The sequence below is a fragment of the Triticum dicoccoides genome, chromosome 2A, assembly GCF_002162155.2.
Source record: "Triticum dicoccoides isolate Atlit2015 ecotype Zavitan chromosome 2A, WEW_v2.0, whole genome shotgun sequence".
In the NCBI taxonomy this organism is placed as follows: domain Eukaryota; kingdom Viridiplantae; phylum Streptophyta; class Magnoliopsida; order Poales; family Poaceae; genus Triticum; species Triticum dicoccoides.
This window is the reverse complement of record NC_041382.1, coordinates 5535080-5546399: the sequence shown is the minus strand read 5'-3', so window position 1 is coordinate 5546399 and position 11320 is coordinate 5535080. Positions and strand designations below refer to the sequence as shown.

Here is an 11320-nt window from a genome sequence, read left to right as displayed (position 1 = left end):
CAACTCACTCGTTGGATCCAAGTAGCCCTGGTGTTTCCGTTGATTTTTACCGCCGGAGATGCTTAAACCGCAGCAGCAGCACAGAGTTGATTTTTACTTCGCTTTGCAAAATTATATATCGCCGTCTTTCTGAGGAACCACGGTAATCATGGTGTTTCTCTTCAAGTATGGTGTGAAAATACTTGTTCTGACGCAATTATACTCGGGGGTCGTATTATCCAGACAAAAATGATGGCGGAAATCAGCTCATGATCTGCAAAGCCGACGAAATTCAACCAGGACGATGCAGATATGTGTATATTTACAACCAACATTTTGGGAACTAGATACTCCAGCTTGTAGTGTAAAGCAAGTACCCACCCATGCAGATCTTCTTAAGGGTATAAGCAAGCATCACATCCATCTTAAGATTCCCTAGAGTTTCCACGCTAGCCGTCCATTTCCACGACCACGGGAGCAAACTGCATTCGGAAGACAAGAAGAATCTCAATCAAATGTAGCAGATAAGTGTTGCTTATTGTCCTCTATTTTTCATATATAGCAGACAAATATTGTTGCTGGCTTCTTCATGAGCTGCCTTACCTCGTCGTCCTCATCGATAAGGTTCGCCGCATTGTTCTCGAGATCCCATCCAAAAGTGGTCTCCAGGAGCGTCTTAAGTTTCCTAGCCTGGATGTGAAGGAAAGATATTACAATGACCCACGTTCTTACAATTTTTCCACAAAGTGCACAATTTTTCAGCAGTGGAAGTTAAGCTACTCAGCTGATGTGTATTTCGTTTGCTCTGTACTCTAGCGTGTTCAGCGATGTTGCCATTGATTTCCTATTTACTAATCCAAAAATTCGTTATCTACGGATGATAATCCAGTGCCTTAAATAGCCAAAATCGCAATTCATGCATGGGCTAGTCAGATAGCACAAAACAGGAAGGGCATGGCCGCGCTTATGCTGCCAGGGTACACGTAACAAACAGCTAAAAGATCAGACAGACAGAGAGAAGAAGATTCGAGAATGCTAACCCATGACAGAAGGTCTCCATCCACGACTTGAGCTTCAAATATTACCGTCAAGAAATCCTGACAAGAGCATTTGAAAGAAATAAATTATTTTGCATACAAGAAAATTCAAATACAAGATATCAAACATATTTTGAAAGTATATGCAAGTAACTCTGATCTTCCACAGTCACAATTTCAGAAAGTACGGGGAACAAAATTAATACTGCTGTCTTGTTTATTATGTGTATGATACGTCTCGGTATATGAGCCGTTTTAAGCACTGAACAGGAACAAATACAAACAGAAACTAGAGCAAGAGGATAAAGCATCCATTTGCCTGGTGCGCTGTGCCACAAAAAAAACATAAGCATGGTATATGATGAAATACTACAACCATTCCAATGTAGACCATGAAAGTGATATAGCTGAAAAAAGTGTTTACCCAGCTACATTTATCTGAGCGGAGTTAACTTATTTTTTACTTTCCAGTGTTCCAGCAGTTCAACACTTCTTGTAGTTTACATAATTACATATCTCGGGGCCGAAAGGTGTTGCCTTATGAATACAATAAGAATGACAAACTGGACAGGATCTTTACTGAGAAATTACTTTCCCTCTTCATAACAGTATCAATAGAGGACAAGAAAACAAAGTCATGGAACTGATAATCTGATGTATCAGGGAAACTAATTTCACAGTGCAATGACATTGAATATCTGTCTTCAGAGGTGCATACAACTACATATCGTTACTAACAGCACTGTCCATAAAGATTATAACATACCTTGGAAAGCCGGTAAAGAAATATGTCTCTTGAGAACCATGCTTCATCCAGAAACAAAGAGTTGCCCTTGTCGTCACTACTTCTGGAATCATGTGTACGTTGAAAGCCATGCTTGAATTGATAGTAAATAACCCTTATAAACTGCACACAACAAAACAGGACATACAGAACTCCTTTTAGTCCTTACGGTTCAACCGCATTGCCTGACGAATTCAACAAAAAAAATGCCTCAGGTACAAAAGTAAACAACAAATACAGTCACATAATACCTTTACAAACATTTGTGTTCTTGTATGAAGTGGCTGCCAGGGAGAAAGAGACAAAGAATCAATTAAGAATATAATCGCTTTGGATCAGAAAAGAGAGAACCAAGGCAGGGACCAAAAGAGCATTTGGGCTAGGCCCAACAAAATAATGATGTCACTGTATTTAGCAGTTCAACTATGAAGATATTTAGGTAAGATTGCTTCTTGACCAGAATACTGCCAGTTTGACAAATTGTTATGGGGCTGTATACCAGAACCTGGTCAATTTCAATTTGTCACCCTGAAACTTGGTTTAATCTCTCAGGCTTGCAATTTGTTCATCAGCTTCCAACCTTCTTTGGGATCAAAAGGAATAAATAATATACAATGCTTCGAACAGAAGGAGCCAAAAGGGGTCACTTGAGGGCTGAAATGGGCCAGGGTTCTGAAAAGCGAGCGAGGGTCATTTGGGTAACCAACTAGTTCCATATGATTTTCCAAACCCTAAATAGTAATACGACAGGGGAGATGGATGTATACATTTTAACCATCAATATTTAAGGAGCAAGAGTAATGATGATGCATGAGATAACAAATATTAGGGCTTACAGCTTCACTGCAGCTCAAAAGAAGACTGACCAATGCTTTCCACTGCATAAACGCCTCCAGCGACTGTCCCATCTACACAACTCGAATACATTAGAGAATAGAGCCATATAACAAATAAGACGTGTTAAAAACATTTGTTTAGTTTTGCCTGCAGTACCATAAACGCTATGAAAGAGAACTGCAGCTCCCCCAAGAGTAAATCTTCTTGGCCTTGATAATTTTTGGCCAGGACAGTCTCCAGCAAGCTCGTCTGAGATGAGAAGTACAACAGACTTGTCAACAAATATAGGTATAGCTTGTCAACTCGGTGTTTTCTGCACATGGGAATTTCTAAACATGGGAACCTATAAGAGGAATTAATTTGAGCAAAACACTAGTAGCAGCAAGCTATGTGCCTATTTGCAGATTATAGTACAAATGATGGCATTGTATTGAATGGACAAAATGCAGCAAACTAATGTTCTCCCATGGCTGTTTGTCAATGTGCTAACTACAATTGCTTTGTACTATTCAAATTCAGCTTGTTGTGTCCACATACAGCGCCAAACATTTCAGTATTCAAATTGTAATAAAGATGTGTTCACTTCAGACAAGCTATTGCTGCAGGAAATTGATTGTGGGAAAAGGAAGATATGAAAACCAGGTACACGTTGATAAGATTAGCTGTCCCAAAAGTATGGTAACAAATAATATAATAAGAACATTACTCTGTCCAAATTCAGCAAAGTCAGCTCATCTGCAGAAATGTTCTTGTGTTTAACAGAAGCAGGGATAGTTGTGTAGTAGCATCCTCTACGCTCAGGCTGTGTGGGGGCTTTCTTTGCAAATTTGTATTCTCTAAGTTGTTCCATCAATCGTCTCTCCATCTCTGTTTGGGGAGCTCTATCCATCCATGATGTCTCCAACGCAATTGTAATTTCTCCACCAATTGGCTCTGCACAAATCAAACACACACATAATCACTAGTTCCTTAGTCAGTTATATCAAAAATGTCATAAATAAGGGCTGCCCCATAACTATTAAGGGTACAAGAAAAATAGAGAATGCATCAGGCTTACCAAGGCGTTCGATTACACTTTGTGACAAGTAGTTTGAAAGTTGTTTCCAATCACCAAAAGAGTCCAAATTGTATGGTCCAAGCTGATCATCGAACTCGAAACGTTTTACTGCTTCAGAGTATCTGATTTCCTACCAGAAAACAAACTTTAGTATCATTGCCCAGATAAATTAACCACATGCATCCCTAGTTTGAGGTTTTGTTATGTTATGACAGTCAATAACCAGAAGATCAATTATGTCGAACATGCTGCAATTTTGACACACCAGACAGACACAGTTTATGTATTCCATATTTCATATATTGATTATACAACAGCTGCAAGCAAGACAAGTTGAATATAACTTAGGTGCATTTTATGGTCTGTCATATCAAATTATCATCTGGTGCAGATCCAGTAGATTGGGCATTTACATCTAGTACTAATCCAATTGGGGCAATGCATCGTCGGCTTCTATTATCAACTGAACCAGTTATCTGTAAGGTTCCATGCCTAAATGCTTCAAAATTTACATGGCTTATTGAATAGTGTGATACCTAGAGTTTTACAGTTACAGGGCATGGCGCAAATACAAGATTTACAACAACTGAGGGGACTGAAACTGCCATACTGATATTCTGCAAAATGCAATATGCTTATCCTAACGCAATATTGCCTTTAACACTGGTTACCGTCTCATCCAGTAGCAGTATAGTCCAAGTGACGTACTATGTGTAAGAAGGCAAGAGAACTATATATTAAGAATTCTAATATAATCAAACATGTCACCTCCTCTTCTGATAGTGCCACTAATCTCTCCTCTTGAGCATGCCATCTTCGAACGACCACCTGGAAATATCAGGCAGGAGATGAGTACATATAAAACAAGCAATTGTGTGTAATTATTAGAATTCTGACAGCTAAGACTGCTTGAAATTTCCAACACAGTATGAAATCTTTGTTTGGTTCTTCTTTCCAAGTATAGTACATCTTCCAAGTGCATTGTTTTCCTAACTATTTTTCACCCACCACTCTATAGACAGGAAATGTGAAGCTCGATACATAAATAAACATGAGCATTGTGAGTTATCTGATTCAGATTCAGATATAAATGCAACTGTAGTTTAGAAAGTTATAGCATCAGTTCTGGAATCCGGCCATGTGCTACAAGAAAAGAAATGGCAAAACTAGCTGTAGCACACAATAGAAGGGACAGATAAAGTGCAGAGATCTATAAGATATGAGACTAGTCTAGAAAGTAGAGGTTTTACATGGATTTGGCATGTTTACTTTTCCCTACCTAAACGGCTAAACCAGATAAAAAACTAATGTGAGCCATTGATCTAATAACTTAATGGTTAATACATAGTGCCTCTGAATGTTTCTGGTTCAGTACAAAGAACCGTCAAAAACTCAAAACATGATATGCACTCATTCAGAGTCCTTCAAACGCGATGAATTTGCTTCGGAACAGGGGGGGGGGTACCTGAGATGGGTGAGTAGTAAGAAAGAATCCGACTGTCGGCGCGAACTCATTCCCGTGCCTAAAAGGATGCCGGATAGTGGAGGAACGGTCAGTATGGAGTATTACATGGCATAATGGTATCAGCCATAACTAAACAACGTTAACCATTAGAACATGTGGAAATGCGAGCGAAATGAACAAATTAGGCACATGAACTTTGACAATCTAACACAGTGGGCAACCGTTTTCAGGATGTCACAGAAGCAGGTTTTGAAGGAATTAAATAGAAGAGGAAGAATTGCAAGGCAGCATAATGTTGCTAATCTAGCATGTATTCCCCATAAAGCAAGTTTGTATCCACTCTGGCATGAATGTGTCAGTCAGTACAGCGGGTTTGCATCAACTCTAGATTACTCAGTTAAATCACTAATACTTGTGCAGCAGTAAGAAATTCCTCAGACAGCGCATCAAATCATCAGTAGTACTACAAAAGAAGAAGAGGATTGGGTGTGCTATTGCTCAAGCATGCTGCTTGGTACCTGCTGGGGGAGCAGTAGTGGAGGAAATGCGGGCCTGGGGGCACCATCTTGATCCCTCTGAACCTGGGGCCGACCGAGAACACCTGAATCAGCAGCAGGGAAAACCAATCTCAGAACTGAAGCTGTAGCCGCCGGTTGGGGGTGGGTGGGGGTGGAGAGGGCTGGCGTACTACCTGCGTGTCGAGGCCGAGGACGGTGTGCTGGGGCACGTCGAGGAGCAGGAGGGTGACCCCCTTCCGCGCCAGCTCCGTGGCCGCCTCGGGGTCCATCCGCGCCGCCGCGCCTGCTCCGCTGCTCCCCATGCCAGCAGCGCCCGACGCGGCCAGCTCTCGGCGTCGCTCGGTGCTGGGCCAAGCTGCTCACGGAACCGCCGGGGGAGGGGGGCGGAGCGCGAGGCCGCCGGCGGTGGGAGGAGAGAGAGAGAGAGAAGCAGCGGCCGCCGCCTGGAGAACTGTTTTTTTTTTTAGGGAAGCTTGGAGAAGTGGCGAGAGAGACGATGGGCTGTTCGTTTTACGCCCTTCCCCACCAGGTTTGGGGCCCAAATAGAGCAGGCCAAGGCCTTCCAGCGGATGAAGCACACCTTTTTTTTCCGGGGGAATGAAGCGATAGTAAAAAAGTTTTTTTTTTAAGGGCGATAGTAAAAAAGTTGTGCTTCACGGTACGGTGACGATGCTTCCTGAAAAGTGAAGACCGCGGTTTGTTTTCATGTTTCTTCATTCGGTTTCTTTTTTTATTCGGTTTCGAAGATCTCAAAGTGAGAAATGCAACAATAAAATGGCTTGTGATTTGGACACACGGTTCAAAAAATAAAAGGTATAATAAAATCCATGAAAATATTTGCACAGCTCTCAGGGTTGTGACCTTTGAAAGAGTTACCTCTTAATTACTGATTTTACCAAACCCCGGGATCCACGATGGATTGCCGCCCCAAGAGATAACCCCCTAAGAAAAAAAAGCACCTCTAGAAGAAATCTCCACGATGCTTCAAACAAATCCAAAGTTGCTCGAGTTTTCCGAGCTCCGTTTTTTCTCAAGCTCCTCTGATGTCATCTCTAACAAAAAATTGTGAGCACCTATAAAAATTCATACATCTTTGGTTCAGATTTTTTTTATTTACTTTTTTGTTATATATTTTTAATCACGGTGCGCCTGGGTGCAGAAACACCGCACTCTGACTCGCTAATCAAATACAAGAAGATAATGATATCATTCTCTAGGATTGCCAGTTCATGAGAGATGAAGGGAGAAACTCAGTAAAATCTACTCCCTCTGTAACTTTTTATAAGACGTTTTTAGAGTCCATGACAGCGTCAAAAAACATCTTACATTAAGTTACAGAGGGAGTAGTATTTACATGCCAGTATTTCAGATAGTGCATGCACAGCATATGATCAACAAACACAACAACAATCTCCATGACAACTCAATTTGATTGACGTTCCATAATTCCAACGGTAACACAACAACCTCCCCAACATGGAACCATAATGACGAAGCTAGTATTTATTTAATTAACGCGCAAATACGGCAGAAGAGAAGGATCGTCATGTATAGGGGCTTCCTCCTTCCCCTATAATTTATTACAGTCTCTACATGTTCCAAACACCGATGATTGCCCAAGGCTTATTAACACAACAGACTTTTTTCATTGTCTCAATGGAAACCGCAACGGCGTTGTGCGATTCATGGCACGATGGCGTTGTCGTTGCAGCCGTGAAAGGCAACCAACAGTTTCTGCAGACATTCTTGTGCTGAAGGATCCCCCTGTGTTTCCAGCAAGAAAATACAGTCAGTATTACATATATGCAATCTTTTGACATCTACTTCAGTGGACCAAAATGAATCTTGGGAGCAGCATTATTATAGCCCAAGTATCAAGACACACCATGAGGTAGCCATTGAATGTCCCATCTCGTATCACGCTGGGGAGATTTGTTTTAAGCACCGCACGGCCCCTGCATGCATCGGAGAGAAGAAGAAAACAACATTGGCGCTACTTGATAAGTATAAGGCGTGAAAAGATATCACAACAACGGGAATGACGGCAGGTACAAACCTACGATGATCAAATAGCCTAAGGTAACACTGGATAATGCACTTCAGCAACCTTGCCGAAGGCCGTTCATCTGGTGAGTCAACCCTTTTTTGTAAAGCAAAAGCAATAGCATAGAAAGGACCGCGAGTGTCGCAACATTGCTCCAAACCAACTTCAGTTAGCAGAACCTTTAGGAGAATGAAAGTGGACACCTGCAAAATGAGTGGGCAATGGTCATAGAAATTAGCAAAAATGAGTGTCCATCCGTTATGGGGCTTATCTCTAGGATTTGCTTCTACTTTAACTTCACCTGCAACAAGAGACAGGCTCCTGATATTTTTAACTTGTGTGGATTATTATAAGCAAAAGAGGTGTTACAAGGAAAATAACAATGTTACATATAATAATTGTTGAGATGACGTGGTGGAAGTATATCTGCTACAAAAAACAGCTGAATCTGTAGCCCAAACAATAGGGGGGGCTTAAGCTTCAAAGCTATATTGGACAAAATGTGTTCATATTTGCTTGTAGATCAGTAAAGTTGTTCTATCAATTCGAAATTATATTAAACCTGCTTTTCAATTGCCATTGTATCCCATGGGGATGGAATCCTGGTGGGGGCAAGAACAGGGGAGAAGTCTTCCTAATAAATCGTGCGTTGAGCATAAGCAACATATATTTTATATGAGAGTAAAGGTGTCTAGCTACATACGGTTTTTGAAGGCTCATTGCCCATCTCCATGATGTTCAAGCACAAAGGAATGGTTTCACGTTGGAGCAAATACTCAGCAGCTTCAGCATTCTCATCCTGCATGCACATATCACAAGGAAAACAAAACTAAATCTCATTTGCAAAACTCATATTGATAAAACAAAACATAGATCTTCAAAATATTATGATGTATTTGAACAAAATGAAGGGGAAGATTGAGGATAATATGCAACAAAACAAGTTTATCCTTTCAAGCTTGCTGGGAACTGCATTATGTGGTGACAAACTGACCATATTATCTATATCCGTATCAGCTAATTTGAAGGTGATATAATGTGTTCACCGCGTTGTGCTAAAAACATAACTAACTATTCAGAATCATTACGACAAAACTTCTCTGCAAATTATAAATAAATACTCGCTCTGTCCGGAAATACTTGTCATCAAAATGAATAAAAGGAGATGTATCTAGATGTATTTTAGTTCTAGATACCCTTTTTGTCCATTTTGATGACAAGTATTTTCGGACGGAGGGAGTATGTAACTATATTTCCCTTCCATGTTGGTTGAGTTATTCCCATTCCATGTAGAACAAGGATGGTAAACCAATTTGAAATTCATGCCGACGTACATAAGTTAATTGACAAATGCATTGCATATTATGTGAAACAAGCCGGATTTTCCTATCTAGTTTCAGGCCATGTAAGAAATTTAAACTTTCAGCGTTCCAAGTACGAGTTACCTTTACTAGAGCACCAATGACACCCAAAGTGGCGAGCCGCAACTGCTCAAAAGGTTGGGCCTTGTCGACGGTACGCAAGAATGGGTACAGGTACAATGGAATATCAGCTGAAATACCAAAAACAAATCATTGACAAAAAGATCCAAAAACTAAGGGTTTATAAAAGTGAAAAACCTTTTGTGACTCTATATCATATTGAGAACAGTGTCATATATAAAACTATTACAAATCAACTACTAAGATAGTAGCTAGCAAAAGTGTTTAGCCAAAACATATGATAACTGACAAAGCACATCAACAGTGCATTGAAATCTAATACGTGAAGTGGTTCTCATTACCTTCTATGAAAGGGCTTCTGGTCTCAGGGAGTGATGCAATGCACTGCAATAACAAATAGAAATAGAAGAGGTTAAAGAAATATGTTACAAAATTATTGTGTGAAGTTCAAGGTAATTAAGAACAAATATGCATTAAAAACTCCTTTGTCGAACATTAAACCATCATATGACAGCAACAAGAAATCAAATATTCTTCCATTATGCTTTTATTTTTTCCTAAGTGCATACCTGAAAAAGTGCAAGCACATTGCAGACTTGGGTTGATGCAGCCGACGTTAAAGTTGGAGGCGAAAGTGCAGGGTAGATTCTAAGAATCTCCTGTTTATGTTTCAAGTAGCCAAGTAGGCCAGTGAGAAACTAAGATTGGAAATTCAGAACTTAATAATAAATGATACTATCACTTACTACAAGAAGACTGAATATGACCAAGAATGACTAACTACCATATCAAACTGATTATTTTTAATAAATAGGCTAAAAGGCTCAAAACCTTGTTTTTTGTGGTTTCACACATGCTCATACTAAATTCGCAAATATAGAAGGAGCAAATGATTATGACAAACCTGGACCAACGCAGCAACTGTGCCGAATGAGTACCACAACAAAGGAGCCAGATCCGGAAACATCTCCCTCATCTAAAATTTAATGAAACAACATTATATAACAAAATAGGGTCTTCCTTGATGATTATGCAAACTAATAAATGAACATAAAATCGACCATTGTTCGGTTCAGAAGCATTGCTGAATTGATCGGTCACTATTGACAAATCAGATTGTAACATACAAAGAGTGTTGTATCTCTTCATCAAAGCAGCATTGTCTACAAGTAAAAAAAACATCCACTTTGGAATGGTTCATATCCCTGGCAACTATTATGATGAAGGGTTTGCCCCCGCTTTATATTATAAAGCAACCATCCAATACATCCAGCTCACTGGGGCACAGCACAGACAAACCCAAAAGGAAAAACAAGATAAAGGAAAGAGAAACAAATGCCGACACCGGCAGATCAACGAAGAAAAGAAGACCGGCAACCGGTGCACCCTCCGGAGAAGTTCCACCACGTTCCTAGCACTCTGAAGCGTCGCCTACCAAGCAACACCTTCAAGAAGGAATGCGACGGTGCCGCCGCTGTTGCCCATACAAGTCCTAGGGTTTCTCCTGGTACGCGCAGCACAATGGGGAAGGGGTATCCCCGATGCTCTCCAGGAAGGCCTGGTGGCGCCCGCAGGTGTCACCACGTCGGTGCCAGACGAGCCGCCAGGGATTTCTCCCGACCGAACAACCACTACCACCCCGGACACTCCGTAGTGCACCACCCAACCTGCCGCCCACCAGCATGTGCCACCACGGTGACCGAACCAACATCGCCATCTCAGTGGGGCCACCAACACGAGACCTACAGGAAAGGAAAGGAGACAACAGCCACGGGAGCAACCACAACTCGACCGGCGGGAGGGGACATCCTCCACCGCCCTCGCGAAGCTGACCGGACGCAACGACAAGGACCTACCAGGCCCTGACGGCCCGGCCAGGCCCAAATGGGTCCAGACAGTCCCTGCCCGCACATTGCAGCACGCCGGCCGATGAAGCCGCCACCGCCCGCAGACCATCATCGCCTCACCACCACCAGGGAGCAACGCCGCCGCCGAACCACCGGCCCGCCCCAACCCAGATGGGGCCCAAAAGGGCCCAGATCTGCCGAGAAGGGCGTCGCCAGCCACCACACCGGCCCGCGACCAACGGCTGCGCCGCCGCGTCAAGGGCACTTGTGGCCCGCGGGATTGCCGCCGTCGAGCCACACCGCCGCCGGC

At 42.0% G+C, this 11320-nt stretch overlaps 2 protein-coding genes across 3 annotated transcripts in view; both read right to left on the bottom strand.

Annotated features, from left to right (window-relative positions):
- Positions 1-168: 168 nt before the first annotated feature.
- LOC119352695 (protein AAR2 homolog) lies at positions 169-6155 on the bottom strand. 2 transcript variants are annotated; one of them, XM_037619271.1, is made up of 13 exons: positions 5851-6155; positions 5678-5760; positions 5160-5217; positions 4463-4522; positions 3695-3824; positions 3344-3570; positions 2794-2886; positions 2667-2708; positions 2052-2084; positions 1783-1923; positions 1020-1076; positions 583-669; positions 169-461 (listed from the first exon to the last, which is right to left on the bottom strand). In XM_037619271.1, the coding sequence occupies exons 1-13, from the start codon at positions 5977-5979 to the stop codon at positions 429-431; spliced, it is 1173 nt and encodes a 390-aa protein (XP_037475168.1). In that variant the 5' UTR covers positions 5980-6155; the 3' UTR covers positions 169-428. The 2 variants fall into 2 exon arrangements, with proteins under 2 accessions (XP_037475168.1, XP_037475167.1); XM_037619270.1 differs by having other exon boundaries at positions 2637-2708; positions 5851-6154.
- A 910-nt stretch (positions 6156-7065) lies between these two features.
- Positions 7066-11320, bottom strand: part of LOC119358571 (CCR4-NOT transcription complex subunit 9-like) — a 5157-nt gene continuing 902 nt past the window's right edge. Inside the window, exons 2-9 of the mRNA XM_037625054.1 lie at positions 10068-10139; positions 9733-9822; positions 9505-9547; positions 9167-9273; positions 8425-8520; positions 7734-7924; positions 7563-7632; positions 7066-7441 (exon numbers count right to left, since the gene is read on the bottom strand). Coding sequence (XP_037480951.1) covers positions 7361-7441; positions 7563-7632; positions 7734-7924; positions 8425-8520; positions 9167-9273; positions 9505-9547; positions 9733-9822; positions 10068-10139 — 750 coding nt within the window. The 3' untranslated portion in view covers positions 7066-7360. The remainder of the gene's footprint in view (positions 7442-7562; positions 7633-7733; positions 7925-8424; positions 8521-9166; positions 9274-9504; positions 9548-9732; positions 9823-10067; positions 10140-11320) is intronic.